Raw genomic sequence first — 19,188 nt, 5'->3', positions numbered from 1 at the left:
CGCACGCGGGTTCTCACGTTATTTCCTTATCACTTCTCCCGTGTGTTTTGTTGTGAAATGTAGTTTGAGGACCAGACAGAGTTGACGGCGATTCTTCCTATTGTGAAATCATGCAGTGTGTAACCTCCTGTCGTCGCTCCATCGTGCAGTGTGAACACAGCAGCAACTGAATGCTACCCCAGATAGTCGTTCAGTGTGAAACCAACAGTGATGCGACGTCTTTGAAAATCGTGCAGTGTGAACTCGGCATTAGTCACAAACCACATTGGTGAAAGCAGTTCTATGCAAAGACAAGACCAGACGATGTGTGTGTTTGATGCTGGCTTCTAAAAACCAACTGATGAGGCTAATGGTAGACAGGTGTGGTGATTGTGGAATGTGAGCAGGTGTGAGCCAGGAGGGGCTCTGGGAAACGTAGTGCACAGAAGTGACAGGCATGATTACTGGTGAGGTGACAGGCAAGTGACTGGTGATCCTGGTGATCCTGGCAGAGAACAGGAGAACATGATTTATGCAGACCAAAATGTGCAGTGAATTGTTGGCTAGTCTGAGCATGTAAACATCAAAATTCGAGAGCCATTTAGAAACCAATGATTTTATATAAATTTACATTGACAAATTTGGCTGAATTATAAAAGCCAGAAGTGGTACTAAATAAAGAGCTGTTTGGGAGCCGAAAGAGCCGGTTCTTTTTGCTGAGCTGAGCCAAATGATCCGGATCCCTAAAAAGAGCCGGAATTCCCATCACTATCTTAGCCAGTTAGGGGAAAAAGTCCCACTTTTATGTTGCGTAAAACACCATATTACTGTACATAGTTTGTGTGAGAATTTAAGATTCTGATCTGATAAGTATCTGATATTTTCCTGTAGATGCTGAAGAAGATCAGGACGGAGGAACCGCAGGAGGACAATTCCACCACTGAGCTTGACGCTCTTCAACACACTGACTGGGTAAAAGACGTGCTTATTAGAGCTGTAGTTGACATTGTAGTTTCAATTACTCATATTTGTCTTTGTGATGTCCAGCTGTATAAGCGGATGTAATGATGGAGATGTGTGTTTGGTGACTCAGGCTCGTCTGTGGGTGCAGCTGATGAAGGAGTTGAGGCAGGGAGTGAAGCTCAAGAAGGTGGAGGAGCAGCCCTTTAACCCTCTGCCCACAGAGTTCAGCCTCACGCCCTTTGAGATGCTCATGCAAGACATTCGCTCACGCAAATATAAACTACGCAAAGTTGTGGTGAGTGCACTTTAACTACACTCGTGCTGAAGACACTGAAATGGCACCGAGGTTGCTGTAGTAAGTACATTTTGAGTGGTTTATCCCCCACTTAATCTCATCTTAACCCGGTAAATCGACTATATGTGTGAGATTATGGCTTTGGAAAGGCTTTTCAGCTGATGCAGCATGACAGTGATTAGCCATTGTCTTTATATATGATAATAACTATAATATCATGCCTCTGTGCCTCTTTTTCTTCTGCAGGTAGATGGAAATATTCCCACGTGTGTGAAACGAAACGCTCATGAGCTGATCTTGGACTTTATCAGATCAAGACCCCCTCTTAAACCAGTTAGTTGCTCACAATATCTTATAACTAATCTGCAGTAACACCATGTCCTAACCAGACACAGCCCTATACACAATATGAATACAATCACTTTCATATACTGTAAATTTACCAGTCACAACCACAACAAGCAGCAGGATAGTTTGTTTGTTGCTGGGTTTCTGTATTTGCGGCGTTGCACTAACTCTGTCCATTGTGAAATCTCATACATCGTTCCACTCCACACAACACTTTCCACAATTCTATTCCATGCACTAAACCAACCAACTTTGAGATCATAACATTATAAACTGTGAACTGAATCAAAAAAAGTATATTGAAAATTTATAGTGAAATCTTGAGTACTTGAGGCAGTGAACGGCTTATACCATAAAGCATTGTGAATGAATGTGATTAAATAAAAAAAAGTTCCCTTAAGGCAAGTCATTTCACTCAGTGGCCATCTTTGAAACGCCTCTCGGGCATGCAAGTGCAGCTCCTATCTCTTTGAATGGGGAAACATCAAATTCTCCAAAACTGTTCACTAAGCTTACAATTAAATTTCATATTTGAAATCACCAATGAAATCTGACAACAACTGTCTCATAAATGTTGTTTCTTTTGCTCAAATAACGTTAAAAAAGCATGCACAGTCCTAAGTGCACGTCTCCAGAATGCTGACTGTTTCTATAGCAACCAGGACTTCTAACGGCAGCTACAGTGACACAATGACTTTACAGAATAGCAATTGGCTCTTTTATTCAGAAGGCGGGGCTTCCTTCAATAGAGTGGCCATACTGAGCATTGCATTTTTCCCCATTAAAAACTATACGCGAGACACATCTTGGGTATTCTATAGTCTTTGGTACAGTATGACTATGCTATTGACAAAATGTCATTATGACAAGTGTCCACATATATACAAATATGTAAAAGTAGTGAAGAGATAGTATAAGGACACTGATTCGATTATGTTAATCACTATTCTCCATGGGAATGGGTAATCACTGCTGAGTTCTTGTGCTGTGAATTCCGTTTTCATGGTAACAGTGACTTATCTGATTGGTTGATTACATTCAAACTGCTTCATTAGCATGACGTATTTTTGTACTTCTTGCCATAGCATAACGATGTTCGTCATTATCGGTAATTCTAGGAATCTTTAAATGTTAATTTGGTCCCATTTTATATACCATTTTATAAGTGTCTTTAACTACTATTTATATATTTAATAAGTATTTAATTACAGATGTGATTAAATGCATGTATCTAAAATGTAAGTACAGTGTAACAACGTGTATGTACAAGTACACTGCATCAAATGCTATTTTTTTTTACCTACTATGTATCACTAGCTGCTGCATTGCTTTAGTAAAATGATCCTAGATTCTCAAAAGAAGAGAAAGAAAGAGAGGTAAACCATCAGTGAATACAGTTTCTCCCAAAATGTGTATACTGTTTTGGTTTTAAGACTGTCCTGACGTCTGCAGGTGTCCGAACGCAGCCTGCCTCCTCCTCCCCAGCGGCAGCAGTCGCTCCATGATCGAGTCCTGGCTGAGATCAGACAAGATCACAAACTCAAACCTGTGGAGCCGTCCGGTTCAAAGAGATGTAGGTTAACCACATGCTGCAGCGAAACACTATGTTAAAAACAGTATCGTCCTCCATAACTTCTGTAGCTCTCTAGTTTTCTCGTTGTGTGTTAAATTACTCACAGCAATGTTTTGTCTCTCTTCAGCATTTGGCTCATTACCCTGTCTGGCACACACCTGCCAATGTGACATCAAATCAACTTCCTGCATTGACCTGTCAATCACAGGAGCAGGGTCCCGCCCATCGTCTCGCATACGTGTTCTTCTAAAAGCTCCAACACTGGCAGAAATGGAGGAGATGAATATATTTGAGGTGAGAGATTTCAGTGCAGTCAGAATTACTTCTGTGATCTTACTACTGCAGCAATGGTCTTGAAGATGATTTCCCAAATTTAAAGACTATAAGTTGACTTTAAAGGGGTCATATGATGCTGGTAAAAAGAACATTATTTTGGGTATTTGGTGTAAAGACATAATGGCCCTAAACATTGCTCAGAAAAAAAAAAAAAAAAAGTAACAAAGTGAGATGTGCTTTAAGAAGAGTTAACTGTGGTTAAATTACATTCAAGCTACTATTTTGACTAATATAGTTTGTACACTACAAATAATTAGCAAAAAAATAAAAAAAAGGCTAAAACATTGTTATGTATCAAATTATATTTTTCTGGCAAAACAACAGTCAACAGCTTGAACACATAAATTTACACTACTGTAAATACAACTAATAACACTTAAAAACAATGAATTGAAAACTCAGTAATAAAAACAGGATGTATTTCACTAAATATTTATTTCAAGTAAATGACAAGCTGGGATTTTTGCAAATGCTGTTGTGTGATGAAAGGAAAGCAATTCTGTTTTTGAATCAGTTAATTGAAATTAATCATTTGAACGAACCGATTTGCTAAAATGAACTGGTAGCTGCAAACAAAGCTGGGCAGATTATTTACAAATTGTAATCCATTACTGATTATAGATTACATGATTAAAACTGAAGTTAGTAAAGTAATCTAGGTTATTCATTTTAGGTAATGTAATCTGGGGTGGAGAGCTCTCCTACACCTCTGAAGAGAGATCGCTCCTTCTCTGAACACGACCTGGATGAGCTCAGAGGGGAAGTGATGTCATCCCTCTCAGAATCACCTCAGCACACAGGTGTCGGTCCCCTGAGAGGAGAGAGACCTCGATCACACACGCTGACAGGCGTTGGACCACCCCACATCTATCAAGGTCAGACCTGGACAAACACCTGTAAGACATAATGGACCTAAACACATTTTAGGTAATGTAATCTGACTACTTTTTAGATTACTTTTAGATTACTTTTTTTATCTAACTTGTTCTAAACTTACCATTAAACATACCATATTGATATAAAAAAGCAAACAGAAAGAAAATACATTCCATTTTTTTATATCAACGTCATAAAGTGCATTAAACATTACATTACAGCAGGGTTTACCAAACTGGGCTTAATGTAAGCAGTGTGAGTTGGTAAAAATTGCATATCAATGTGACCATTAAGCAACATCAAACTGTAAACATGCGAATGTGTTGTTAAATTATTGAAATATTAACTTTCTCAGAGATATTTCAAGTAAATATTTCATGTCCAAGGGGTTTGGCTGACAAAAAAAAATGTTCGCGATTCCCTGCATTACATGAACAAACATTAATAAACATGAAAACAACAATGACCAAAGTCTTCCAGGTTTGAAAAATGTTTGTTCAGACTTCCAGAATCAACATTTACTGGAGGTCACTGGATATGATGAAGACATAGTGTTTCACAGATATAAGTGAGTGAGTGAAGTGTCGTGTGGCCAAGTATGGTGACCCATACTCAGAATTTGTGCTCTGCATTTAACCCATCCAAGTGCACACACACACACACACAGTAGCGCACACACACCCACACAGTAGTGAACACACACACACAGTGAACACACACCCAGAGCAGTGGGCAGCCAATGCTGCGGCGCCCGGGGAGCAGTTGGGGTTCGGTTCTTGCTCAAGGGTCTCACCTCAGTCTGGTATTGAGGGTGGAAGAGAGTAGAGGTCAGCGCTGAAAAGTGTCGCAGAGAAAAATAAATAAATACGACATCTGTCATTTAAAATTATAGGCTAAGCAAAATATAAACAAAACCGAGTTGAACGTCCTTTAAGGACAACACATCCACACTTTGCTCCATCCTTATTCTGCTCTGTCATCGACAACCTGCCTGTTCTGTCTGAGGGCCGTATATTCACCACAGGTACAGCCTGCTCTGAGCATTGTTATGCATGTGCATAACAATGCTCTGAGCATTGTTATGCACATGCTGCGCACAGACCCCGCAAATAAAATGCGTGACGCAGAAAGCAAGTCAATAAGAATAAAGCGCAGATATGCTGTTCTGAATGGACGTCGGGAACGGGATATTGTTAGACCGACCGCTACCGCGTTTTATTCGGGAAATTAATCCCATGGCGCAAAAAATATGGTCGGGTCCCACGGGAATGCAGACCTCTAGAAGAGAGCACTAGTTATTCACTCCCCCCCTCGACAATCCCTGCTGGACCTGAGACTCGAAACCGCAACTTTGGCTTACAAGTCCAACTCTCTAACGATTAGGCCACGACTGCCCACTTATCACCAGTGTTTAGTAACTTTTATAATTATTTGTTTCAATACTGGTCTAATTGCTTGAGAGGTGCTTTTTTCACCCAAATTCAGAAGCATGGTTTGCAAATGTATTTACATGGCTATTCTATATTGTGAATATATTCAGAGCTAAATGCAATGACACACAGTGTAGAAAGGAAAATTTAAAAGAGAAAAAAGAATTGGGGAGATTCAATAAATTAAGAATGATTTACTACCGTTGTGTGAATAATGTGTAATCCACTGTAAAAAAAAAATTGCCAGGAATTTACAGGATTAAAGAGTGTTATTTTACAGTACATTACTGTAGTCAGAAATTTACTGTGAAATCAATGCATGCTGGGTCATTTTCTAACAAATGACTGTGAATGAACAGCAGAAGGATGCTAACATCACAGTAATTTATAATTTACTGCTCTCGTTTTTCTGTGAAGCCACATTATAAAGTTGTCTTTAACCACTTACTGTGCGCCCCTATTTTTGAGCATTTTCTGAAAAACGACATACCCAAATAAAAATGTCTGTAGCTCTTGAACCCTATGGTCTATATTTATAAATCTGGTATTGTTTGAAACTAGACACTTGAACCTTTGTTACTCTGGAGTCATAATAACTCAAAATGATCTTTCGTTTTGCCCCCTATTTTTTCGTTGTTTTGGATTAAAAAGTGGGATGCATTTTGAAGAGTGGACTCTTATCTTGAAATGTTGTGCTGGTGTTTCTTGGAATAGTCCGAGCTGAGCAGAACTATAGGCGATGAAACGTACGTACTGCGTTCACTTTGTACATGTTTTAATGGCCGGTCCTTCAGCATTTATGTTAACCCTTTCCTCTCTGGTGTATTGATTTAAAAAACAAGCGCAGAACATGGATCTTGAGTGTTTTAGCTTCCAAATGATATATAGTTTATGATAGTTGATTGAATATTGTTTTAAAACAAAGGTAATAAATAGCACAGACACGCCTAAACACGCCCTCGGCCGGTGCGGGTTATTAAAGTCCCCATTAAATCAAAATTTAAGTTTTTTGGGTGTTAGTATCAGTATGTTAGTCTTAAGGTTATCTATAAGGCAGTGTGCTCCAAAACAGTGACAAAATTCGCATTTAGAAGATATAAGGATTCAAAGCTTGCAGTTCGTCACTTCCGCCAAAACGGCTCAACGATTTTTTTTTTGACGATTTCAGGGGACCTTTAACTGCCACTGTGAGAAATTTAGTTGTTTACTACTGTAATTGTTTTGAAGTCACCATAATGGTGATTGGTGATCCCATTTGTTTGGGCTCTTTGACCTTGCATATTCATATTCAAATCAGATTTACAGTAGTCATGTCAGAAGTGTGACAAATGAAAACATTTGTTAAAATGGTGACGAGCTAGAATATGAAATAAGCTAATTGTCTGACTTTAAGATAGTCAAACTATTCTTAGCATGAACATGAAGTTTTTATTTTAGCATTAATTAAGCGTGAAGATTAATCAATAACTCATTTCATATTCATAACTGTTTGTGGATGGATCTTTTACAATAGTGAAGCAACTACTGAGACACGTCTTTGAAAGATGTGACATCAATACTCAACATACAAAACACAACAATGGTAACACTCAACAAATAAAAACACTTATAACATAAACCAACATTACAAAATAAACAAACAATACAAACTGCTAAAAGTGAACCAAAAACAAGTTCAATAGCACAAATAAAACCAACAAGAATAAAAAAAACTCTACAGCATGATCTATTCATGCTGCATTGCATGCTGTGGTGCCTTCAGAGTACATCTGCACTGTAGAAACACAGTATGACACTGTTTGTTTACAAGAAATTTCTGAGAGTGCAGTTAGATACAAGAGAAATCCCACTGTGAAAATACTGTGAAAGTAATGCAATTATTAACCTGGAATATACTTTAATTTCGCACTTAAATTTTTAACAGTGTCATGTAATCCATAAAATGTAACTGAACTCTGATTAAGAGCATTATAAAATGTAATGTACTCTAATTACGAGTACTTGATTTTTAGAGTCTGATTACGTAATCCAGATTACATGTAATCAGTTACTACCCCACACTGGCTGCAAAGCTACATTATGTTAACATTTAAGGTATTGTTACAGTTACGTAACGTTGCTAGTCACTCCTGAGGCCCAGCACATTCCCTGTGCTCGTGTTTTGTGTCATTACATTACAAATTGTGTCAAACTCCAATTCAAAATGCAATGCAATTATGGTTTGCATTTTCAGTTTTGATACAAGGGGTGACAATTACATTAGCATCTTCTTTTCAGTTTTCGCTTTCAGGTCAGCTACTGTCATGGCAGAGCAACAGTTTGAATAGAAATATGACTTATAACGACTATAGTTTAATTTGTGTCTGTGTTTGCATACTTGCATAAAGTGTTTTTTTTTTGCCCATAGCTTCTGCCTTAGACCATGAACAGCTGACAGTCTGTTCACTGACTGTCTAATGTGTATTACACATAAAACTTGATCTAGCAATCTCTTTGAGTCACGCTTTCCGTGTTGACACAGTGAGAACTTCTGAGAATGAAATCGTTATGGGATTTTCACAAGGTTAGTTAAACTTTGAAAGAAATTCACAGTTTTGTTTGAGGTAATTAACAAGTTATCCAAAAGCCAAACTTTATATTTTGCTTTGTTTTTTTGTGGAGTAGTAATCTTTACTTAATATATGAGGAACAAAGATTCTGATCACAAAGTCTATATAGTCAACATTTATTTTTTTGTGTTCTCAGTAAACCTGTTCACAAAGACTGACAGATAATCACACTCTTAAATGCAAACAGATGCAAAAGAAAACACATAAAAACAGACCTGTGGTATCTATACTTGTTAGCCAGACTATGTCTTGGTAGGTGGTTCTTGGCCATATCGGGCAGCAAGTGTTGTCCAGCGTTTTTGGACTTTGGCAAGTGCCTTGTGTTGTCCTATGTAATGTTGAGTGCCTTTGAATGGTCTTGTCTAGGTGTTCTGTGGTCATCCTCATTAGTGTCTGGCACCGAGATGTACCATGTCATTACTGTCTTCGGGATCCAATAATTTTCCATTTTCTCCAGCCAGTTGGAGGTCTTTGGGCAACAATGATGTGGAGTTTGGGCACGCCACTCCTTTGAAGTACATCTTTGTTAGTGATATGATCATAATAGGATTTTCAGGATTTGGCATTTCTCTGCTGGAAGATGTCAAGCTTCTTGTTTATACCCGATGCAGCATTTAACGCCTTCTTCCACACCTCCATTCCAGAAGATTACTCTGCCCAAATAGGTGAAACTCTCCACTTCCTCCAGCTGGTGTAATACCCTGGTTTTGATCCATGGCATTTACAAACATGAACTTTGACTTCTCAATGGTTATCCTTAAGCCAATTTTATTTGATGTCCTGTTTAGGTCACTTGTTGCATTCTGCAATTTCGTCTCGTTCTTCTCGATTAGGACGATGTCATTGGTGAATCCAAGTGAAACCCAAGTGGCCTTAGTCAGACCAATAGATGCCAGCCCCAACGTGTATCATGCACCACATGCAGGGCCGTGCACAGACCTTTTGAGGGGCATGTGCTGAAACTGAAAAAGGGCACCCCCCCCCCTGAAATGAAATAACACAAAATAATAGTCTCAAAAGCTTTAGATTTATTCACTTTTAATAACAACCATAATATATATATATATATATATAGGGTTTCTTAGGTCTATAGGTCTACATGGTGGTTACATCTAAGTGTGTGAGTTGTTTACTTACTTTTTTTAATTAGTCTTCCCATTAATGCCAAACGCTCAGTCGCTTTGTGTCAAACTCAAATGCAGTTACGGGGTTTTTGACCAGCGAATGTGTGCAAATGTGCATCTTGTCCGTCATTAAAACGGCGGCGTTACGTTTTCATCACCAGGTGTTTGTTGTAGCTATATGGGCGCGGTGCTCAGTTTCAAATACATAAATTATGAGCCTTTATAGACATAGTGTTTCTTGCGTAAAGAAAACGCTGTACTTCTTCAAACAACAAGATCTTTATTTACCCTTGCAGACCTAGTTCAGCTGCTGTGGAACTTCAGTTCATTCAGTCAAGATAGAGGGGGTGGAGTTATGAGGTTTTACTGACAGTTTGAGCGGATCCAACAAGATTTAGTCACAAGCTCTTTTTAATACCTTTCATTAGCTAAATATTTGTAAAGCAGACAGACAGATGTAAAGGGTGACCAATATCATTGATTTATTGAAGGAAAAAAACAAACACCATCACCAAAAAAAGGGCACTTCGGAGTGTAAGGGCAAAAAGGGCATGTGCTCTGCACAGGTTGAGCCCTACCTGTGCACGTGCCTGACCACATGACATAGTCCAAGGCAATGGGGAAAAATAGTGTGGATAGAATGCAGCCTTGCCTGACCTCAGTAACAATCTGGAAGATTTCTGTATAACCATTCTCAATCTCAACAGCTTGATCGCAGGTACAGGTCTTTAAAATTGGCGATGAATACTGCTGGCAATAATAAGAGTGCTGTCACAGTGTTATGAATTTGTATACTGCTTTTAAGAAAATGGGCAATATTGCCTCTTGCGTTCAAACTTGTATATGTTGCGCGGTAGTATAGAGTGGCTTTCTCTGTATTCCCACTTTTATAATCGGTTGTGTAATGAGACATAATGGGCATAGTGGGAACCCGAGTTGGCATCCAGGTCAGGAGAGTCAGCAACCAGGAGAGACACAGAGTTGGGCAGGGCAGGAACCAACACAACACGCACGACAAGACAAGACTCCGGCTAAGACAACAGGAGAGACAAAAACAAGGGCAATAAAAAACTGGCAAAACAATGACTAAGGAAAAATCAAATAACTAAATAACTAAAATAGAAAAAGAACAAAAGATATCAAATAAATTTCTAAACTTCTAAAGATAACCTAAACTAACTACAAAGGGAAAAGTAAAAAATATAAAGGATAAATGACTAGACCCAAAAAAAAACAAAAAACAAAACAAAACAGAAAGTAAAAAAAAAAAAAAAATTTACTTGACAAGATCAAAAACCTGAGAGAATAAATACAAGACTAGACTAAAACTTTAACTTGACAAGATCAAAAACCTAAGCGGATAAATACAAGACTAGACTAGCAAGATTCAAGTCACAAGACGAACCAGTAAACGCAAGAGGAAAAAACAGCACTCTGGATAGTCCTGTGGCTTCTTCTTGTTCAGATGCATTTGTGCAGGGCAGATGACGACTCTGCAGACTGAACCCCCTGGTTCTGCATGCTCTGGAACAGCTCACAGTCCTCCTGCTGGGCCTCCTGCTGCTCCACTCCTGTCTGGCACTTTTTGAAGAAAATGATCAGACTCGTGGTTCCAGTGCCGCAGTTGCTGAGGCACAGGGGTGATTGAGATCGAGGGGATTGCAAATGGATTTGGCAGAGGGGTTGGAGATGGGCATGGCCTTTTCTCTGCTTTCACCTGTTAGATCCACTGCTCCCTCTCAGGGTTCGGAAGCCCGCGCTGCGGTTTCTTCCCCTTGGAGGGAGGGCACTATGCTTCGCCTCTCTTCCTCTGAGGAGGTTGATGTGGCGAGCATGGAACAGAGTGAGACTGAGGAATCATCACCTCAGTCTGTTCAGTATGAGGAGCTGCTGGAGGTGGTGACTCGCGTTGTTGATAGGCTAAAGAGAGAGTGGCCAGCTGAGCAGCAGGAAGTACGTCCTAAAAGTAAACTGGATGAGCGTTTCCTGTGCTCTAAGTCACCTACTCCATGCCAGAGCCTTCCCTTCTTCCCCGATCTTCACACTGAGGTGTCTAGGTCATGGGAAAGGCCGTATTCTGCTCTTCTCTTTGGCCTCAATGTATCAAATTTCTGCAACATTTTGGGTCTGAAAGACAACAACTAAGGCAGGATGCCACGGGTTGAACAGACCCTGGCCAGCTATCTGTCCCTGGAAATGACATAATCCCTGAAGGTTCCAGTGCTACCTACCAAGCCCTTAAGATCCACTTTGGCTTTGGTGTGTAAGGCTTACACGGCAGCGGGTCAGGCTGGTGCTTGCCTGCACACTATGGCAGTGTTGCAGGCATACCAGGCTGACCTGTTAAAGGACTTGGATAGTGAGGACGGCTAAGAGGAAGTACAAGAACTCCATCAGGCCACAAATCTGTCTCTCAGAGCCACCAAGGAAACGGCCAGAGCAATCGGCCGTTCCATGGCAGCCTTGATGGCCACAGAGAGACACTTGTGAACCTGTTGAACCTGTCCGATATGAAAGAGAAGGACAGGTTCTTAGCTCCTGGATGCCCTGCTAGTCTCTTTGGGCCTCTTCGGCGACGCAGTGAGCTCTGTCGTTGAGAAGTTCCAGGAGTCTAGAAGGCAGGTGGTGGCATTCCAGTATTTTCTCCCTTGAAGATCCCGGGTCTCAGGGGTGGAACAGCCCCAGCCGTTGGGTAGCTCCTTATACAGGGCGCAGCAGAAAAGGAGTATCGCTTCCCGTGTACCCCCTCAAAAAGATCAGGGGACAGGATGGTGCTTTCAGCCGAAGCAGCTCCTCATACAGGGCGCAGCAGAAAAGGAGTATCGCTTCCCATGTACCCCCTCAAAAATATCAGGGGATGGGATGGCGCTTTCAGTCAAAGCCTTCTAGAGAGAAGACGAATCTGAGGACTATTATTCTCTCTAAGAAGGCTTCGGCGAAGAGTTTCTGATGCTCAAGGCGCCAGGCTTCTGAGGACAGGCTCCTCTGGGAAAGAGCGAAGGACATCTCATCATACGGTGCCCATCTCTCCTCAGTGTCCTCCAATGCAGTCAGATTGGTTGATCTTTGGCGGGTTTCTGCTTCAGGGCAACGAGCTGGCCGCTCAGATTACACCAGAAACCGATCTTGAGAGACTGGTTCCCTTAGTAGACTTTCTGGCAGCGTGGAGACTTCTGCCAAACGTCTCACAATGGGTCCTGCAGACTGTAGAAAGGGGCTACAGAATCCAGTTTGGTTCTCGTTTCAACGGGGTTATCCCCACTCTATTGGGTCCCAATCAGGCTCTGGTAATGGGACAAGAAGTAGACACTCTCTTAAGGAAGGAGTCCATAGAACGTGTTCCTCCGGGTTCTACAGCCGATACTTCATTGTTCCGAAGAAGGATGGGGGGTTGTGTCCGATTATAGATGCACCATCTGAACCGTTCTGTCAAAGCGTTCAAGTTCAAGATGCTGATGTTAAAACAGATCGTGACTCAAATCAGGTCCGAGGACTGGTTTGTCAACATAGATCTAAAGGACATGTACTTCCATGTTTCAATCCTTCCCAAACACAGGAAGTTCCTGAGGTTCGCTTTTTGGGGCAAAGCTTTCCAATATCGGGTTCTTTCATTCAGCCTAGCACTGCCATCCCGCACTTTCATCAAGTGTGTGGATGCAGTTCTGGCTCCTCTCAGACTCCAGGGCATCTGCATTCTAAACTATATCAACGACTGGTTGATTCTGGCTCAATCAGAGCATATGGCGGTTTGCATCGAGATGTCGTCCTTTCTCATATGAAGGAGCTGGGGTTAAGGCTAAATGCCAAGAAGAGTGTGCTTTCTCCAGTTCAGAGAACCACTTATTTTGGCGTGATGTGAGATTCTACAGCAATGCAGGCACGTTTGTCTCCTGCTCGTATCAATTCGATTCTTGCAGCCGTGAACAGTATCAGACAAGGCCCGTCACTCACTGTGAAACAGTTTCAGAGACTAGTGGGTCAGATGGTAGCTGTGTCCAACATCATTCCTTTTGGCCTGCCGTACATGAGACCTTTGCAGTGGTGGCTCAGGACCAAAGGGTTTTCCCAGAGGGGCAACCCGTTTCGCTTGATCAAGGTCACGCGGCGATGCCTTCGTGCCTTAGTCATATAGAAGAAGCCTTTGCTTCCTGTCTCAAGGTCCTGTGCTGGGAGCTCTTTGTTGTTGTGTAACGATTATGACAGATGCTTCCCTCACGGGCTGGGGAGTGGTCATAAGTGGCCGCTCTGCCCAAAGTCTGTGGGAAGGTCACCATCTCATGTGGCACATAAATTGCCTGGAGATGCTGGCCGTGTTTTGGGCTCTAGAGTGCTTCTGTCTTAGATGTGCGTCAAGTCTTTACACTAGACAGGTATTCGTCAGTATGGCGGAGTTGGTATTCTCGTTCCCATAGCATTTCCGTCTTGAGTTCCTAAAGGGCAACGTCCCTAGGTTCCGTGTGTAATCATGGTTCCCTGAAGGGAACGAGATGTTGCGTTGCCTGCCATACTTCCTGCATCCCTGTGAGTGCTTGCTTCAACCTATCAGAAGCTGACGCTGTTTTCACCGGATGTGCTTTTATAGCTTCCTGGTCTCTCCATCACCCGCCTGTGACGTTTTGCTATTCTATTGAACTGATTTCACACATGCTTCAGTAAGCGGTCACGCAGAGGCGTTCCCATAGCGTTTCCGACGCAGCCTCTCGTTCCCTTCGGGGAACCCTTGTCTGGTAACAGAACGACTTTTCAGCAAAGTTGTCTAATATCCAAAACCTGCTAACAGCAAGTCTTGTCTGGTACCCAAAACCGATGCTTTTTCTGGTACCCAAAACTGTCTTCTATCATCAAAGAAGTTGACTGAGCAAAGCCAAAGAAGAGCAGAAGGAGACAAAGTGATGATGATAAAAAAGAGCAGAGTTCATTAAATATTCTTACTTGCATATGTTTCAATGCTCAGACTTAGTCTGACCAGCACAAATCCAACAAGCATTATTATACCACAAGCAATAGCCAAGGAAAATGACTGCTTCACAACAACATCCTGTGACATTAAAACATGCTGTGGTCCCCCTTTTGACCTGTTTAGTAAATCTGGCCCTATATTAAAATAAAGAAAATTCAGTTTTCCTGTGTCAACACTAGTTGGAACTCAATTTGGTTAAAGTAAATAAAAAAACAAAATATGGTGACAGATCAACACGTTCTTTCTGAATTGTTAAATAGAGATGCTGACGGTCTTTCTCTCTTCTCCACTATTTTCTTTGTGTCCAGCCTCGTTTCCTGTGTTTGACAGGAAGCCCCCGTCCACCTGTCATTCTCAGAGCTCCGATGACAAACGCAGTGATGGTGCTGCAGCATCTGGCGGACTTTGCAGACATCAGTGGATGGTCAGTGGTGTTAGTATTTATACCAACAAAGGCAATGTAGTGGGAAGCATCTGTGACATGCTGTCGATTACCACAGACAATAATTTCCCTTCATTTCTTAAAGTGAACAAGAAGTGTTTAACAAAACTTCCCCCATAAGTGGCCTGAATTATTGTAAACAGTTTTTTGTTGTTGTTTGTACAGGATCTGAGTCGTCTTCTTTATTTCCCTCACACACAGGAGGAATTCAGTCATCCAGTGGACAGTCTGGCCTTAACAGTGGATGAAGTCATCAACGTGCGCCGGATACTCATCAAGGCTGAGATGGAGAAATACATGCAGAACAAAGAGCTTTATAATAATCTGAAGAAAGGCAAGGTGTGAATATCTGAATGGATCATATGATCAACATCAGTCCAGCAAGCCAAAGAAAACAGTGCTCATTTCTGTTTTGTTCATCTTTGTTTTTTAGATATGCTGCTGTTGTCGGGTGAAGTTTCCACTGTTTTCATGGCCGTCCACGTGCCTCCTGTGTAAAAGGTCTTGATTTCATTTTCATAAATATTTCCTGCAACATGTAATATTAGCATTGTCTGATTCGCTGTTCTGAAGATTCATGTTAATCATCACAGTTAATGTGATTCTTTCTCTTTCAGGTCTGTTTGTAGCTCTTGTAGTGCAAAGGTACTAAATATTTATTTCATTTCAATCTCATGCAGCAATTTAGTAGTCGATAGTAATAATCCACGATATTTAATCCATGGTACAATAGAGTTGGATTGGACTCACAGCCTTAGACGTCAGTTACAAATGATACGGGAAGCCCTTTCTCCTCCAAAAGTTGATAGATTGATTTATTATGCATGATTATATGGTTGACTGCATTCTGTTCCATTATTATCCTGTTCCATTATTTCTATTATTATCTGTTCTCCTACCATCTGAGGACCAATGTTTTAGGGCTTCTTGTTCTTTTAGGGCTTCTGAAGTAATTCTTATTACACACTGCTATTTTAACAGTAGAAACAATGTAACAAACTCCACAAGTGATTTTGCTTTATTTTGCCCCTTTAACAGATGAAAATTCCTTACAAAAAGATGGCACACATTCCAGTGTACGCCGTGGGATTTCACAGCAGTGCGAAGAGTCACAAGAGTGAAGTCTATAAGTGAGTAAATATATGCTGTGTGCTTAAATGACTACAGTCACATTCCACACTGTCTGTGCTGGCCAGAAATTAACTTTGAAATTACACTGATTTACAGTTGTTGCTGTGTTTTTTTTATAATTACCTTACTAAATATATCTGTGTTGTTTATGTCAAATACCTAAATTTAAGTAGCTACTTCAATCACTAACCAATCACTATAGACTGTTACCAATAACATTTTAACAAAGTAAAAAAAAAACAAGCTGCATCTGACATTATGGTTATTTACACAGACTGTTTAATATTGCTTAAAGGTGATATTTGCATTTAAAAGGTACTTGCATAATGTAAATTGTAGTTAAATTGATCTTGTTTCTTGTTTTTGATAAACTTTGCACTGTTATTAAACTGAACTGAATCAACTGACCTGAGCTGAATAATGACACTATCGTCTTTATAGAGATGCTTTACAGTTGAACTGAGTTTGTTTCATAACTGATGAACATTCAAACTGTTATTGATCTAAATTAAATCATCATTGAACTAAATAGAGCTGAATAGTGCCACTGTTGTCTGTAGAGCTGCACAGCTGAAATTGAATTAATTTCATAGTTGAGGAATTTTGCAGCGCAGTTATTTTCCTGTTTATTAATGTGAAGCTGCATTTGAAACAATCTGTATTGTATAAGGTGCGATATACATTTTTTATTGAACCATTCCCGGCGTCAGGACACACGACCTGGGGGGGCTTTAGGGGGGATCTTTGGTTTAACATCACGTAAATTCACCCATTTCTCCTGAAGTACATAAAAGCAAGTCATCGTTAAACTAGGAGAAGAATAGAGTGAACTTTATAGTTACCTAAACAACGTGTGCCTATATGAATAAAACACGGTGTCAGATTTTAATTGAAAGGATTATTATTGCGGCTTTCCTTAGACACCAGCGTATTTAACAAACTCACAAACATCAGTGTGTATTTAACAAATGTCTTTTTTGCTAGTAATTAATTTAAATGTCTGAAACCTAAAATACATTTTATGTGGTTGAAAACACTGAATAGTGCCAGACAAAGCGTTTGAATTTAGCAGTGAATGTTCAAAATACATTTTGGGTTGGAGGGGGTCAAATTGAATCTGAGGTGGCACAAATCAGATCCGAGGGGTGCCCCTCAGTTGAAATCGCGTTCGGTTTTGATTGCTTTCCGCATTTAAAATCGTATTCTGGGGGTGGAGGGGTGGGTCCTTCAGATCATTGCAGTGAGGGCTTCAGAACATCAACACACCCCCCCTTGACGCAGGGCCTGTATTGAACCCAGAATTTGCTGTCATTATACAAAAGTTAAGCAGCTTTAGAAGATAATCACGATATCTTGTTTTTTAACATTGGAGAAAAAAAACAGTTGGAATAGCTAAAATCTCTCTGTTTGTCTGCAGGTCTTTGTGCTCTCTCTCCAGACACTCTGTGGAGGAAGAGTTTCCCCACCTGTACGCCGCAGGCTGCAACCTGAGAGACGTGTGCTCTGACTGCACAAAGTTTGTGGCTGATGTCATTTCCTCTAGTCGCAGGAGTTTGGACATCATCAACAACACACCCAAACGGAATAAAAGGACAACCTCGACACAACCACACGCTTTCAGTAGGAGCAGTAAATGAATGCATCAACTCCACCTCACACATACTCTACACAAACTATAGAAACTCTATAGAAACTCTACAAGCATCCAGCTGGAATATTTGCCAGTATTAGATGACAGAGATGTGAATCACATGTGAATCATATCTGCCTTATCACCCTTTCCTGCACTATGTACATCTAATCACAACGTGTATAGATTAAGGGATGCAATGCTTGAAGGCTAATGAAGAAAGACAATCCTTTTGCATCTTTTCTTGATTTTAGCTTGAATATAATGGTATATAACTGAGCCAGGACTGTCCATGCTTAGGAGACATCCTTATAAAGTACATCTGTAAATGCATATTTCTCGTATCTAATAGCAAATGCATTTTTATGCTTTGGGATTGGCTCTATTTAGCACCAGAGAGGGATGTAATTACCTTGGGACTGAGTCAGGCTGTTTTGTGATAGTAAAGGTCAGAATGAAGCTGATAATTGTATCTTATTCTCAGTAGACTAATGAAGTGGCCTTCTGATCCACATGTTTAACTCACTCTTATTTTGTAAGGTCTGCAAGTCTGCAATAAAACCAATGCCACAAAACGACTGCTTTCTCCAGCATGTGATGTTTCCACACACACGTGGGTGTGTGGGTGCCATACTGTATTGTGTGATTATTATATATTATTATGTTATTAAAAATACTATATGGATGAAAAGATCAAAACCTGCCATGGCATCTTCAAACCATATTTTACCCCCAAACTAGAGGATTTTTTTGGAATATTTTGCATAAAAAAATTAAAGACTATTAAGATTTGTCAGCTTCCCTGCACACATACACAAGTCATACAAAAGCTTTTGTCTAATGGCAACTGTTATAAGTTAAAAATGTGCTTTATTTAAAAGCTGAGGTGACCCATTTAGAGTATGAATAACACTTAAAAGCAAATGAGAATAGTCAACATTGTTTACTGTGAGTCAATATTATTTAGAGCTGACACAAATGTGTTGTATTGATTTACCAAACATTTGACTTTAACACAATAAAGAGCTTAATTATAGATAAAAATGCATAGTGATCATGATTGGCTTTTGGCTTTAGTTGGCTTTTATTATTTTAATTTTCTGCTACTTAAATATGTAATTAGATCACTAATCTATATTAGAGAACATTAGATTATATAGATCAGTGAATTAAATATAAATATTTATGTACATCCAAATATTTATTTATTTAATTTAATTTTAATTTTTTTTAAACGGACCGTTGTGGCACTAAAAGTCGATTAAATGAGCAGCCATTAAAGACGCTGTGAACTTGTCAATATAATGTAGTCAGTCTGTGACAGACCTACTAATGTCTAATAAGTAATAAGTTGGTTTGCAACTGTAATACATGTGTTTTAGGCTAATAATGAATTATATTGCTTGGGAGATTCATTGTTTATTTGGGTGCATCATTCATTCATTCAGTTGAACGCTAGTGTGTTTTATCTTATAGCTGTCTCTATCGTTTT

The 19,188-nt window shown here is 40.1% G+C and overlaps 1 protein-coding gene across 1 annotated transcript in view; it reads left to right on the top strand.

Moving 5' to 3' along the window:
• The window catches only part of spire2 (spire-type actin nucleation factor 2), a 29,396-nt gene extending 11,135 nt beyond the window's left edge, over window positions 1-18,261 (top strand). The window contains 11 exon segments of the mRNA XM_016552598.1: window positions 1,073-1,237; window positions 1,484-1,570; window positions 3,038-3,158; window positions 3,286-3,470; window positions 4,168-4,369; window positions 14,802-14,917; window positions 15,137-15,274; window positions 15,369-15,436; window positions 15,553-15,580; window positions 15,974-16,065; window positions 17,484-18,261. Of these exon segments, the coding sequence (XP_016408084.1) occupies window positions 1,073-1,237; window positions 1,484-1,570; window positions 3,038-3,158; window positions 3,286-3,470; window positions 4,168-4,369; window positions 14,802-14,917; window positions 15,137-15,274; window positions 15,369-15,436; window positions 15,553-15,580; window positions 15,974-16,065; window positions 17,484-17,703 (1,422 nt within the window). The 3' untranslated portion in view covers window positions 17,704-18,261.
• Window positions 18,262-19,188: the final 927 nt, after the last annotated feature.

This window comes from Sinocyclocheilus rhinocerous, unplaced genomic scaffold, assembly GCF_001515625.1.
Source record: "Sinocyclocheilus rhinocerous isolate Xijiao unplaced genomic scaffold, SAMN03320098_v1.1 scaffold1366, whole genome shotgun sequence".
Lineage (NCBI taxonomy): Eukaryota > Metazoa > Chordata > Actinopteri > Cypriniformes > Cyprinidae > Sinocyclocheilus > Sinocyclocheilus rhinocerous.
The sequence above is the reverse complement of the archived record's forward strand: the minus strand, read 5'-3'. Positions and strand labels throughout refer to the sequence as shown.